The 15,561-nt window shown below is 34.2% G+C and overlaps 1 protein-coding gene across 23 annotated transcripts in view; it reads right to left on the bottom strand.

Annotated features, from left to right (window-relative positions):
• Positions 1-15,561, bottom strand: part of RIMS2 (regulating synaptic membrane exocytosis 2) — a 464,240-nt gene that overhangs the window by 235,235 nt on the left and 213,444 nt on the right. For 14 of the 23 annotated variants that reach the window (XM_037048350.1, XM_037048351.1, XM_037048352.1 and 11 more), the window contains 6 exons: positions 10,664-10,731; positions 8,728-8,847; positions 6,447-6,546; positions 5,231-5,354; positions 3,595-3,641; positions 316-428 (listed from right to left, as the gene is read on the bottom strand). In XM_037048350.1, the coding sequence (XP_036904245.1) occupies positions 316-428; positions 3,595-3,641; positions 5,231-5,354; positions 6,447-6,546; positions 8,728-8,847; positions 10,664-10,731 (572 nt within the window). Of the gene's footprint in view, positions 1-315; positions 429-3,594; positions 3,642-5,230; positions 5,355-6,446; positions 6,547-8,727; positions 8,848-10,340; positions 10,550-10,663; positions 10,732-15,561 lie in introns of all 23 variants that reach the window. The other 9 variants (XM_037048347.1, XM_037048348.1, XM_037048349.1 and 6 more) reach the window with 1 other exon arrangement.

The raw sequence follows: 15,561 nt of genomic DNA, 5'->3' as shown, positions 1-15,561 counted from the left end.
CACAAATTCTACTGCTCATTAAATTCCAGAAGACGTAATGCTAATAAAGAAAGCACTATGGTAAATAATTAAAATAGAATTTCTTTTTTTGTGGTTCAATCCCTCCCCTCTCCCCCCATACACAGCCTAACTGAATTTTAATTAATTAATCCCCCCCTTGCTCACTCAGTTTACTAAGAATGAGAAAGTTGATGGTTCAAAGCACTGTTATATTCTAAGAAGAACTTGGTTTACAAAAAAATTAAAAAATAGCAACATAAGATAAAAGTACTACTTGATACTCCAAAAAGAGAAGTTAATTCAGTGATCACATACTGCAAGCTGTCCAGATAGGAACTGTGGGGCGTCTCTCAGCATGCCAGGGCTCATGGGAGAAGTGACGGAAATGGAAGGACGATCCATTTTTTGAGATTCGAATGAACTAGAACCTGAAATGGTAATTATAATAAAGAGTAATAACAACAGTTCTTCATTAGTATCTAATAATTTTCCCCAAGTAGCTCTTAAATTTTTTTAAATGTCCACAGGATGTCATTATATAGACCATTTTCTTAGCCACAATGTCCCAAACACACTTGGAGGATTTTACTGAAGCAGATGGGAAGCTCAGGGATTTTCTTAGCACCGAGGGTGAACCATTTTCTGTGCCAACAGGAGTACAGACAGACATCTACCTCAGGACTAATATTACTCTATTAATGTGTACCAAACTCATCTCTTACAAGAATGTAAAGAAAATTTTTAAATAAAAGATCAGGTATGAAAAAAACAAAACCTAAATCAATAAGGCAATTTGAAGATGCTCTAAACACGCAATACAAAAAACACAGTACTATAATGTGAATCATAAAAAGGGTTGCAGGAAGTGGTGTTTTAACCATATCTGGAAGACTATAATAATTAGATGGGCTGAAAGGAAGTCAGGGATTATGAAAAAGAATATCAGAAAAAGCAGAACCACAGTACTCAGAAATGATGTGTATGAATTTACTTATACGGCAGGAATGGAAAAATTGGAAAGTGAACAAAAATAGGACTAATGAGATACTGGGGGCATTCAGTGCCTGGAATTCTGGGTTACACACTTTGGTACTAATAAAATATCCCTGTTAAATTCTTAAGTATGAGGTAATAAAAATTGCTTTTGAGGAAGGTGACTTTACTACTTACCTAAAGTGTAGGTTAAATTGAGAGACAAAGATAACAGTCAGGAACAAGTGGAATTCAAAAATAATAACAGAAAAGATTGCAAAAGTAAAACAGAAGTAATTCAGGTGATTTCATAAAATAAGAAAATGAGGACTCAGAAACTAATTAGATATGTGATATAAAGGAAGGAGAGAGGATAATACTAAGACTGCAAGTCTGTAGCTAGACACGGGGTCCAGAAAGTCCCCTATGTTTCTGTCTTGTTCTCTGCATGGGCCCAGGCTGATAGTCCCTGGGACAGACAACATTGGAGAAGTCCTGTGTTTAAGGGAATTAGTGGAAAGTTCATTTGGAACACAGAAATGGTGTGATACCTGAGACATCCAAGGGGAGATATAAAACAGGTAACTGAATGTGCGGATGGAAGCGAATGTAGAGTAGACATCGGTGTTAGAAATTAAACTGTAAAGTGTCCCCCTAACTGGAGGCACATGCAGATAAAATTCACCTCTACGGGGAGTGCAGATAAAGTGATGGGGAAACTCCAAGCCTTGGGATCAGAAGCAACAGTGATACCTTTATAATATTGAGAAGTGAAAAGAATCCTGACTTTATAGTAAAAAATAAGCTCAACTTTCCACAAGGAACAAGAAGACACCTAAAAGAGTGTATTTTCTAAATATGCAGGCATGAAAAGACAATGGTAGATAATTTTATACATAAGCTTAGGAGTCATATGACAATAAAAACATATGAAGAACCGAGGAACTAAAGACAGAGGGTTAAAAATTGCACCTTGGAGAAACCTATTCTTCTGGATTTATAGAATAAATAATTAAATCTAATTTGAGAAAGGACCCATCTCCTCAGGAATAATGTTGGAATTGTTCCATACTGCTCACACAATATCTGAGTGATATAACATAAATAAATAATTGTTTTAGGAACTCAATAAAATGGGAGAAATGATAATGATAATATCATTATATATAATCATTATCATTATACTAATATTTATTTATTTTGTTATAGTTTCATGTAGTCATATTACTTTGAATAAAATGATTCAGCACTTAGCCAAAGGTACTAAATCAAGTAAGTCATATGATCATATTTTAAAGCATAGAGCTATGACATTTCAAAGGAATTTCACCTATCTGGTCATTCCTTTAGTTTTATACTTATAAAATAAAATTAAAAATAGATCTGTTTTGGTAGGACATTCTCAATTATTGTGCATATAGAGAATCTGACCACTTCTCACCACCTCAATGCTACCAATATGGCCTAAATCATCATCATTTTGCCACTGAAATGCTAAAACAGTCCTCTCACTAGTCCCTCTGCTTTCACTCTTAACTCCATTTAACATATTTTCAACATCCTAGCCAGATTTTAAGACAGAAATCTCACCAAAGCCATCCTATGTAGTTTTCAATTTCTCTCAGAGTAAAAGCCAATGCCTTCACAACGGCTCATGGGGTCTGCAATTTGGCTGCCCCCCCACTCTCTACACCCTCCCCACCACCCTCTCCTACCACTCTTCCCCTTGCTCACTCCGGTGCAGCCAGATTGGCCGCCTTCCTCTCCTTTCAATGCATCTTGGGCTTTCTCACCTCAGAGACATTGCATGTCTGGTTCTTGGACCTGGGAAGCTTTGCCCCCAGACAGCCAAGCTTCCAAGTCTTTGTCCAGATCCCGCCTTCTCAGTGTGGTCTCTACCCTGAACACTATTTCAAATTGCAATCCCTCTCTCTTCTTCCACAATATCCCTTACTGTGCTCTCAGTCAATAAAGAAACTTAGCTCATTAGAAAAAAATCACTAGTTTAGCATCTAAAATTGTACCCAAACACAATAAAAACTACTTATGTGTTTAGCATTACCTAAAATAAGTTTATACAATATGTCTATTGTCCCACTACAACTCTGATATTAAATCAGAATATTCTCATTTTCTAAACATATAAATAAGAGTATATATAATTACTCAGTACATTGTTCCAAGTGTTGCCTATTTACTGAGGGTTAAGTTACACAGTAGTAAATTTTAAAATTAGGAAAAATTTTGGCGGGAGGAGAGGGAAATTTTGGAGTGACAGTATGTTCATTATTTTTTTATTGTGATGGTTTCACACATATGTCAAAATGAATCTAATTGTGCATTTTCATTATGTACAGTTTATTGTAATATACCCTAATAAAGCTATGTAAAAATACACAGTAGTTAAGACAGCATGGTTTAATAAACCTATCTTAAAGTATTATAGACTATTGTACTTTTTCCCATGATATAAAATAATAAATTTTCCATCTATATATGATTATATACTTGATAACAAGATCACTGTATTTCCTACTTTGTATTAGTAGCTGAAATACTTCATTTAACCCCTGATGAGCGCCATTATTAACAGCATCTGCTTCCGCAGTAAATGAAACTCACTAGACTCCAGTTGTGCATGTGCGCTGTCAGGTATTCTCGGTATATCTCTGAAAAGACAGAAAAAGAAAAAGCATTGCTGAAATAATGCAACTGCTGTTCTGATCACTAGGACAGTATAAAATGGACAAAATTGTGTATAATAGCAGCATTACATAAACAAGAAAAAAACAATCCATAGTCCTCTATTTCTAATAAAAGTGTTCTTGATTAACACCAGATACTTAAAAAATACATTTCTACATACTTATAGCAGATTTGTAAAAACATATACTTTACATTCTATTTGCCTCAGTACATTCAACAAGTTATACAGACGCATTGTAATTCTATTTCACTCTTTTCTCTTACTATTGTTCTAAATAGATAATGTTAAAATGCAAATAAAATATCACCAAAACAAACATTAAAATTTTCCCATTTTGATTGAAATTTTTAAATATAATAACTCTAGAGAGAAAAATACAAACAAATTTCTTACTAGGACTTACAGAATTCCTTTGTATTTATAGCAAAAATATGTACATTTTGTTTGATATTTGCCAAAAAGGGGTGGATACTGATGGTTAAGATCATTCAGAAAATTATATAAAAGAATATTTAAAACATTAAACAAAAATGTTTAGTGTCTTTTAATATGAAGAAATATATTTGATTAATACAATAAGCTGATATAGTAGTTCTACCACAATACAAAATTTGAAAAGATAAAATGAAGAACAGATACAATTTCATGTGGCAAATTTATTACTCTGGAAAGAAACATTTCAAAAACTAAGTCACTAACACTAGTTACTTTCTACATCATAAAAAGAGAACATAGTAATACAGTTCAACCATTTCTTAAATGAGTGAAAACTGGGCATTACACTCTACAACTAAAACTAATTTCTATAGCCTCCACCCTAGAATGCTCTAACTACAAACATATATTTAATAAATCACTGTCCATTTATAGTATTTAACTGCTTTTTCTAATTATATCTCTTACATTGGCTTAGAATATAGGCTTCTATAAAAGAAATACTACTCTTTAATGAGTAATTTTCATAATATAGGTGCAAAGGCCTATAATACCCACTTTTGGAAATTGTCAGTTTAATGTATAGCTAAAAAATTATAAAAACAAGAGCATTTTGCATTTGCTTATTTTTTTATCTGTTTTTTTAAAGATATTATGTTTTTCCTTAAATTATTCCCTCTACCTGGGAATAATATGTTCTTAGGCCCTCTCTTTTTTTATGTTGAAATCTCCATGTGGAAAAAATAACATAAAATCCATAGAATATAGTTGATCTTCATTTTTATAATATAAAGGACCACAGTTAATGAAACTTCCTTTAATGGTAACTGTTACTACGGTTACAATAGCATTAGCCATCTACTAATGCATTAACCATCTACCGAGCTACTAAGAAAACAAAAATAATAAATAGCTAAATATTTCTTTTTTTGTAATTACTATATAATCAGATGAAGAGGGGCCATGCTTTTTAGTGAGGTGTTTTTAGCAAAAGGGGAAAAAAGTCCTCAAAAATTTTTAATTTTATAAAGCAAATGAGACATTTTGGATAGGGCACCACAGATTGTTTAATGGTAGTCAATGCCATGTATGTGAAAAGTGTGCAAACCAACTCACCCAATAGGCCTTGAAACAACAAGCTCCACTTGTGGTTCAGGTTTGGATTCCAGAATGATGTTATATACTTCTTCAAAGGTGGCTCCTTGCAGTAGCCTTCCATTCCATTCTAACACCTCATCACCTATTGTGTATGTCAGTAATGATAATCTTAGAAAGGAAATCTAACGCCATACAATGCACTAGAAACAAAGCAATCTTAAACTGCAATGAACTCCATAGAATGAAATCACCATTATAAAATACTGAGAACAGCTCCAGTGACACAAAATTTGATGGTAAGGAGGATTAGTATATTTCATCCAAAAAGAAAGAGTCAGAAAAAAAGTAACATAAAAGTTATCTCTGTGATTTCCAGGATTTTCTCAGTGGTGTCTTGTCCATGAATGGTTCTTAGTTCTTCTTGTGAAGGGGAGCAAAGTCAGGAGCAGCCTATGTCAACATCTTGGTGACATAGATATTCTTTTTTTTTAAAAGATTTTATTTATTTATTTATCTTTAGAGGGGAAGGGAAGGAGAGAGGGAGAGAAATATCAATGAATGTTTGCCTCTCGTGCATCCCCTGCTGGGAACTGGCCTGCAACCCAGGCATGTGCCCTGACTGGGAATTGAACCTCAATCCTCTGGCTCACAGGCCCGCGCTCAATCTACTGAGCTACATCACACAGGGTTAGATATTCTAATTCTAATTAAAATTCTAACTCTAGAAACTATCTAGATTAGGCACACTCTGTAGACTTCATTACTCTGTATTCTGCTTTTTTCAAAATACATTTGGCTAAGCACCTTTTCTAAACTGTCTTGTAAAAAACTTCATATTTAGGGTCTTACTGAATCCTCGCCAAGGCACCCAAGAATCTCTCCTACCCATTACCAAAGAGATAAGGAGGGACACATTTTAGGAAATATGCGTTTATCCATGAAGTTTGTTTTTTAAACGATGTTGGAATTTTTCAAAAGAAGAGCAAAGGCTTATAGAAAACAAAATGGGTTAATACTAGATACAGAGTAGGAATATCCATAAGAAATTCAGTAACCATAAAAACCTTTTTATCTGATGTGACTCATGAAATAATAGTACAAGTTTCCATTAATGAATAAATTTAATTGGAGTGAAATGAGCTTTTTGTTACTAGTCAAATCACTTCTAAATGAGGGAAGCTTTTTCATAAGTACTTAACAGTTTAAACATAAATAACCAAAGATGGAAACCTACCTGGTCTAAGATGTCCTACAGTATCAGCCAAACTTCCTTTTTTCACTTTGGTAATAAATGCACAGAGCCGACCTGATTCAGTCATCTTACCTCCTACAACCTGTTTAAAAGAGGAAACTTTTAAGAGACATATTGTTCCACTGAACATGGTTGAAGATTCAAGTAAAAAATAACTAGACAAGTTATAGCTCTTAAAGCCATAATTTATTATACTAAAAATATTTTTAAGTAATGTAGTATTGTTATTAAGAACTAAGCATATGTCCCTATAGTAAGCTTTTAAATAATCCAAATGTTTTATAATTTAATCCATTTTTTTTTAAATGTTGTATACCTTAGAAATAATGATTTATAATTTCTTTATTACAGAATTCTTTTGTCATTACTTAAAACATGTTATTTCAGTATTATGTAATTTACATATCTACTTATAGATTTCAAGTATCACAATAATATAAATACTTGTTACTTTTATTATTATGATATTCTACCGAATTTCATTAGTAATCTTCTAGGTACATTGATAATATGCATAATGATGATATATTTTTCCTGAGAAAATCACAAAATTTACTTAATTTCATCAGCATTAATGCAAACTTCTGACCATTAGCATCCCAATTTTTTCATTTTATATTTCTATCAATGTACTGGTTGAGGCAAAAGTAGGTTTACCATTGTTCACATGGGAAATGATACAATAATTAAAATCATAATACAAGAATTAACTCTTGTGTTTTGTGCAATCACACTGTAAACTTTTGCCCCCCACCCCGTATATCTTTCAGGAAAAAATATATATATTACCAATGATGCTGTGGAACCACAGATGTACCTGCAACAGTGGCCTCTTACAAAATTAATGCTTCGATTGTCATCAACTGCCACTCAATCAATGTCAGCCTTATAGCAAGCTAAGCAAACAATAGTAACTAATTCATTGACTAAAATATTTTTCCTCTTAAATTGAGTGAAAGATATCCAAATTAAAAAAACATTGACTTAGCTTATTCCATGTACTTATTTCTAAACTGCAGTGAATTAAATTCAGTTGCAGTTCAATTAATGCTAATTATTCCAAAATTTATTCTGAAATTAAATGTATATAGATATTTTGGACTTCAATCCCTATGTTAACTTTTAAAAACATTTTTATTTTTTGATTTGATAAAAGTTAACAGTAACAATATTACTGACTATAATTATTATTGAAATCATATATTGTGCCAGGCACTGTATTAAATGTTTATATATTGCTTTATTTAATCTTATTATAACAATTCAGTAAGCATTATCATCTCCACTGCACAGACAAGCAATCTGAGGCTAAGAGAAGTCTGGCTGACCAATGCATGCACCTAGTAGTTGCTGTAACCAGAAATCAAGCCAAGACTTCCTAACCTCCATACTACACTGCTCTCCTACTCCACTGGGCAGATCTGGGTTTAAATGCCACCTTCACTCCCATTTTGTGACCATGGGCAAGTTCTGACAATCTTCGAAGCTTATTTTTTACATGGTGTGAGTGTTAAACAAAATGATAGATGTCAAATGCTCAGATGAGTGTCAGCCATGTGTCAGTCGCCCAATAAATATTAGTTGCCCAATTCCACTACACCTAACGTTTTCTACTATTTCTCACAGGAAAACTTCTGTAGCAATGGCTTAGCTCTAAAACATTTACTCTTTTTTCATTTCAGTTTTTAATTCACCATACAAATAAACAAACAAAAAACACACCAAGTGAACAGAACTCTACTTGGTATAATTATCAAGTAATTGTTTGGAACTTTACAGTAAAGTATAAATGAATATTTTTATTAAACCTCTTAACATGAGCTTTTTTCAGTGTCCAGACTTCAAACAGTATTCTTTCTCATATACACACATATACACAAATAGACACACATATTTTGCTATACCTATATAAAAATTATATTCCTATATGACACAAATGTTACATACTTCAAGCCTACATGTTTAGTAATTAAATGAAACTGTACAGGTAAAGGAAGTTTGAGCACTGTATTTAGGACTTAAATAATAACTCATAATTGCCAAAATTATGTGTATGAGTTTGATTGTAGAACAATGGCAACTGCTTAAATAAAACTTGGAAAAAATAAGAAGTGGATAATGAGGACAAATATTTGGGAATTCTTGCAAATGGAAAGAAAATTCACTAAATTAGTATAGGTAGAAAAAGTTATTACATATTTTGCTTCTCTGATAAATCTGTAAAGGAGTAGAGACCCAAAAGCTTGCATATTTCATCACATACCTTCAAGCCAAGCATTGCTCCTGAATCTCGAGGTACACTTCCATCTTTTAGACGTTTGTTTAATAAAATACGACCAATTAAACAATCTCCATCTTTAGATGGCTGCCATGTCACAGGGTGCTGACATATTGCATTGAAAAACAAAAAAATTAATGTTTTTTGAAGACAAATGACCCCTTATTGTGCAATCTCTCTAAATTTCAGATTTCCAAAGTATTATGATTACACAAACCAGTTGGCATGTTGATTTTGATCAAGAGAGCTTACTACATTATGTTTATAACCTCAATTTTATGATCTCAAGTTTTTTCAAAAGCAAATTACTTCAAGTTCGTACAGTGCTCTAATAGAAGATCAAAGTTATATAGTTCTACAAAATCTGAAAAACCTTGAAAATATATTCAAATTCTAATTTAATTATATACATGCTGAAGATTAATAAATTCACAGGTAGAAAAGATAGACTCACCTAAAAATGAAAATATAGTCTTCAAACACGTTTGGAAGACTTTGAAAGACCTTATTACAATAAAAGTTAAAAGGTCAAATTAAACATAAAATCTGAACCTACAATGAGGGCTTTCTTGATATAGATTTCTAGATTAAAATGACAAAAAATACACAAGCCCTAGGAAGTTTCTAAGTGATTCTGGGAGAGATAGGCCTAATTCAATGGATAGGCCTAATTCAATGGTGAGGATAGATTACATTTCTCACTTTTTGGACGTTCATTGACTCTTTTAGGTTTTTAATCTACTTAGAAAATTATTTTAGTAGATAATTCAATGGTATCTACTGTTAAATAACCTTGAAAAGATTAGGAGTTTATCTTTTTCTCAGGGCAGAACTAAGCCCTCCATAAATCACAACTGCATTCCATCATGAATTACATGTTGAATAACAAAGTAAATGATTTGTGTAATCATAGTTTCACAGTTATTTTAAAGTAACATGCGTATCTTCATGCAAAATTTAGCAGGCAAAAGACAAGTTTCAGTCATCACATCTATATGGTAGTAAGATTTCAAAGGTCTCACTGCACTAATAGCAAAAATAATAAATACGAAAGCAGATGACCATGGTTCTAATACTAATTAATGCTACATTGAAATGCTGTGACAATAAAACAAAAGAGCAAAATGACAGTGAAAGGGAAAAAAGAAAAACAACTTTTTCTGTGCAAACAGACCCAATTATCTCCCTTTTGCCTGGGATTCAAACTATTAATTATTTAATTTTCATCCCAAGGAAAAAATATATAAGCAATCAAATAAGCCAATCCAAAAAATTATTTGCATTTGTTGTTTTATAATAACATTACAGAATTATCTCATGCGAACATAGACAAAACATTCCTTTGTTCCTAATTTTTATTTTGTTTACTTATTTATTTAATTTTTTTGGTATGCCGCCAAACAACAAAAACAGCAAAGCAAGCAAGAAATACATAGATTTGTTTGTTTTGGTTTTGTTTTTCTTTTCTGCACCTTAAGAAATGCTACATTGACCCTTGCAACACCCTGTCCTTTCATTATGTTCGGTTTGAATGAGTGACAGAGAGCAAACGAAGACCAAATGAGCAGGTTAAAAGGCAGGCTCCACAATCTCAGTACCTTATCACTATGGCTATGCTCCTCGTTAAGGGTTGTGCTACTACAGGTATCTACCCCAGAGTCCTTAATTTGAGGCTCAGACCATTCCAGATCTTCTTCCAAAGAGTGGCCACCAAAGTACATCATTTTCTTTTGTCTCTCAGACCTGGTGTTAGAGTCCGACAAAACTGCCTGCTCACTAGTTTTTCTTTTTCCCTTTTGACTGTCCCCTACAGGTGTGGGATAAAAAAAAAGATACAAAAAAGAAAACATGCAAGGTGTAAATAAAAAAGGAAAAGTGAAATGAAAACAGAAATTAAATAGTAAGGCTCCACATGTCTCACCAAAGACATTGGGGATGCCTCACTGCTATGCCAAGACGCATGGTCCAACCAGTTGTAATCCATGTCTCCTGTGAGAGTCAGACGGACAAAAGAGTGCGGTAAAAGGAGACGGCGAAAGAAAGGACAAAGACATTATAAACATTTTAAACTGTGTGATATTGTCTGGTTTCAAGAACTGTGTCTGTAGCACTCACTATACATACCAAGAGAAACCTTGGGTATCAAAGGAGTAAAATTTATACAATGCAGAATATAAAGCTTATGATCTCTAAACAGACCCTACAGAACAAAAGTCCTTAAAGAACAGTAAAGGCTAACAATAAACAGAAATTGAAATGAAAAAAATATATATATTCTGAAAAAGAAAAAGGCTATTGGTTATGTCTGCTACTCATGTTATATTTTCATGCTGGCTTACAGACGTGAGCTCTTCTCCAAAGATTGAAGAACATTTTAAAGATTAAGAAGTGGTTTGCCAATAACCACTACAACAAAAAGCCAAGTAATTAAATGTTGCTTCTGGAATGTGGTATAGTATGCTTTTTCAAAGCTGAAACCTCCTAAAAATATTTGAAGTGTTCAAAAAAACTGGTTACACACACAAAAAATGTTTGTAAGAAAGTGACAAAACAGATGCACTAGAATTGCTATTGGTCAAAATAAAAAAATAAACTTTACTTATATCATAAATTATATTATTTTGAAATAACTTTTCAATTTTCAGGAATTGCACTCTCATATAAAGTCAATTTTCTTTTAAAATAACTTTGTCAGATAATTTGTGTAAATGGCAACTAACAATGAGTATCTATTTCCCAAAATTATACATTCCTTATTTGCCTTACATTTAGGAAAAAATTCTTTTTAGCCTATGTACACACATATACATACCTTTTAAAACTTTATTTGTGCTTTCATTTATTTAAAAATATTTACGAAACCCCTTCCATTTGCTATGCATTGTGTTCAGCTCTAGTGTATGGGATAAAACAATGAGATACACAACAGGGTGGTGACAGCAATAGACATGGTAGGAAAACAGGGAACTGACAGGTGTTCTGGAGATAGAATTAAGTATTAAGAAAGACTGAAGTGTCAAGGCTAGCTCCCAGGATTCTGCCATTAACAACTAAATGTAAGGAAAGACCATTTATGAGAGGGAGACAATGGGAAGGAGAACACTGTATTAGAGAAAGAGTAGGAAGAAATTACTCTATTTCATAGACTCTAAGCTGACAGTAAGTATGAGATTCATAGATATTAAAATAAAAACATGCATTTTAGAACTTATTAAGCATGGTGATTAATTCTGATATGTTGTTTGAAAAACCTGTAAGTTACTCAAGTGGGAATATAAATCAATTGGCTAAGCTATAATAAATCTTAGATGGAAAGTCTGAGCTGGATACACAAATTTGGTTGGTAAGAACTGTAACATTTAGAGTTTGATGATGATGATGATGAAGAAGAAGAAGGAGGAGGAGGAGGAGGAGGAGGAGAAAGAGAATGAAGATAAGAAAGAGAAGAAGTGGGAGAGACTAAGAAAAACATTGAGAGATAAAACAGAACGAGGGAGGGAGATGACAGTCTCAAAACCAAACAGAAGAGATTTTCCTAAACAAAATAAGAGGACAAATCAACTACAATGAATGATTTCTATATCTCAGGTACAAAGATGAAGTGAAAAGCATGCATTTGATTTGACAACACAAAGACTAAGAAAGTTAGGAAAAGTACTCTAGATAGAATGATGAAATTTAAAATTAAATTGAAGTAACTGAAGAGTAACAGAGAGACAAGAAAGTAGAAAAATGTGTATTGATTCATGGTTCATAAAGTGAAATCCCCAAAATAGCGTAACAGAAAATTCATCTTACTGTGGTCCCAGAAGAAGAGAAAGAAAATGGGGCTAAAGATGTACTTGAAGATAAAATAATTCTGAAAATTTCCCAAATTTGCAAAACATGTAAGCCTACTGATTCAGGAAAGCACATAAACCCCCAAACAAGAAATACACAAAAAATCTGTGCCAAGAACATCATAATCAAACTAAAAACTAAAGACAAACTGTGTTGAAAGCAGCCAAAAACAAACTTTACAAGGAGAAAAACATTTCAAATCCTAGTGGATTTCTCATCAGAAACCTTGGAGACCAAAACAAAATGGCACAATATTTCTAAATTACTGATACTAAAAGAATTATCAACACTGAATTCTAAATATAATTAAATTATCTTTCAGAAATGAATGAGCAAAAAAGACGTTCTGAGACAAAAACAGAACTAAGAAAATTTGTCACCAGTGGAACTACACTAAAAGAATGGCTAAAGGAAGTTCTGGTGACAAAAAGAAGGAACCTAGAAATATAGAGAAGGAATAAAGATCAAGGTAAGTAAAAACATAGGTAAATACAATGGGCTTTCCTTCTCCTCTACATTATATCTGATGTTTGAAGCAAAAAGTATACATTGTCTGATATGCTTTTTTACATACATAGAAGAAATATTTTAAATAACTACATTATACACAGGAAAAGATAAGATAATTTAAAGTATTTAAGGTTTTTACATTTCACTCTAGCTGGTAAGATGTCAGTATCTGTAAGATGTGATAAACTGTGTATATGTAATATACTACCTAGAGCAACCACTAAAAAAATTACCTTTGCAAAGAAATACACTCAGAAACACTACAGATTAATAAAAAGCAATTCAAAAACAAGTTCAAATAACCCAGAGAAAGGCAAGAAAAAAATGAGGGAACAAATGAAAAACAAAAAAGAAAATGGCAAACAAGAAAAGTATAGACCAATATCATTCATAAATATAGATAGAGAAATCCTTAACAAAATATTAACAAATATAATTCAGCAACGGCATGCAAAAAGAATTATATAGGCTGACCATGTGGGCTTTACTGCTAGAATGCAAGACGGGTTGAAAATTGAAAATCTATTCACAAGGAGAAAAACCAAATAAGCCTAGTCAGTGATGCAGAAAAAGTCATGATTAAAAAAATAACAAGAAGTAAAGGACAACTTGCTTAAGTAAATAAAGGACATCAACCAAAACCTACAAAGATCATACTTAATGGTAAATAGTGAATGTTTTATATGAAGACAAATTTCACCAAAAAATATGCCTTTATTTTTAATAGCTCAAAAGTAGAAGCAACCAAAATGTCCTTCAGTGGATGAGCAGATAAATAAATTGTGGTATAACTATAACATGGAATACTACTCAGTAATAAAAAGAAAAAAAAGACGACTGATACATAAAATGTAGATGGACCTCAAGGACAGTGTGCTGAATTTTTTAAAAAATCACGAAATGTTGCATACCATTAGATTTCATTCATATAACATTCTCTATATGATAAAGTTAGAAATGGAGAATGAATTGGTGGTCATCAGAAAAGTTAGCAATAGCTAAGAGGGTGTTACTATAAAGGGGGAGCATAAGAAACATCTCTGGGCTTCAGGTCAAGATGGTGATATAGGTAAATGCAGTACTCGCATCTCCCAGCAACCGCATCAAAAAGCGTGTAACTACGCTACAGAAAAAACCATCATTCAGAACTGCCTGGAATCTGGCTGAACAGAGGTCCTACAACTAAGAAATTAAAGAAGAAGCCACATCAAGACTGGCAGGAGGGGTGGAGACTGAAATGGGCTGGTCCCACACCCACGTGCAACGGATAAAAACTGAAAGGGATATCTTAACTAGCAGAGGTCTCCCCTGAGGAGCAAGAGGTCCCGGTCACATACCAGGTCCCCCCAGCCAGGGTTTCACTGCCAAGCAGTCCCCATAAAAACCAGCAGGGATTGTGACTCGGTGAGGTACAGGGCTTCTGGAGTCCCAGGCGATTCCTTAAAAAGGCCCATGCTCTGACTTGAACTCAGCTCCAGCACTGGGGCAGGAGCTTGAAAGGAACCAGGAACACACAGAGAGGACCTGAGTTTCCCAGCATCAGGGTGAGAGCTGCAGGGGGTCGGGGGCAGCTTTCTCCCAGACAGAAGTGCTGGCATAGATCATTTTCCTTTGCTGAGCCTTCCCCTCACAGGGCCACAGAGCTGGCAGGCAGTACCATATCTCAGTTTCCAACAAACTGGCTCATACTGTTCACCCTGTCCCAGCCAACTTTCAGGCCCACCTAAACCATTTTGAGAAGCTTTTCCTTACAAATGGCCTTGTTTGCTTCACGCTTCAGACTTTCCTAAAATTTCTCAAACAAGCAACATCTGGCCTCTGCATACCCTGTACCTCCTGTGAAGTGGCCCCAGGCCCAGCACTAGTGGCGGCGGCACTGGCTCTCCGCTTGGCCTCTCTGGGGCATCTCCAACCCAGCGTATGTAGCAGCTATCTACAGATCACTTTGTAGCTTATGCTGGGCAGCCCCAGCCCGAACACTGGCATCTAACCTTGCACCTCCAGGGAGGCCCAAGAGCCAGTGCATTGGGTAGACAGCTTCAGACCACACCAGGTTACAACCCTACCATTTCCATGAGTGGCACACTAAAGGGACAGACTCAGCACCAAAGGCCCACTGAAGCAAATTCTGCTCCACACCATCATCCCCTGCACAGAAGCTCCTCTGCTGTAGTTTCAGACAGTCCTCAAAGATGACTGGCCTGGCAGTCGATTCCTCCCAGTGATGCCAACATCAATCAAGATTCAACTATAGCAGGACAGTGTACCCATCCACATGGGGGCGCATTGGAGCACCCAGCTCAGGTGACTGAGGAGGCTGTGTCACAGGGCCCTACAGGATACATACACTACACAAGGCCACCCTATCTAAAGTCTGGAAGATGTAACAGCTCTATCTAGTACATTTAAAAAATACAGAGAAGCATCCAAAACGCAGAGACAAAAAAACAGGTTCCAAATGAAAGAGTA

Source organism: Sturnira hondurensis, unplaced genomic scaffold (assembly GCF_014824575.4).
Source record: "Sturnira hondurensis isolate 20B ecotype Veracruz unplaced genomic scaffold, ASM1482457v3 Scaffold0006413, whole genome shotgun sequence".
Taxonomy (NCBI): domain Eukaryota; kingdom Metazoa; phylum Chordata; class Mammalia; order Chiroptera; family Phyllostomidae; genus Sturnira; species Sturnira hondurensis.
The sequence above is the reverse complement of the archived record's forward strand: the minus strand, read 5'-3'. Positions and strand labels throughout refer to the sequence as shown.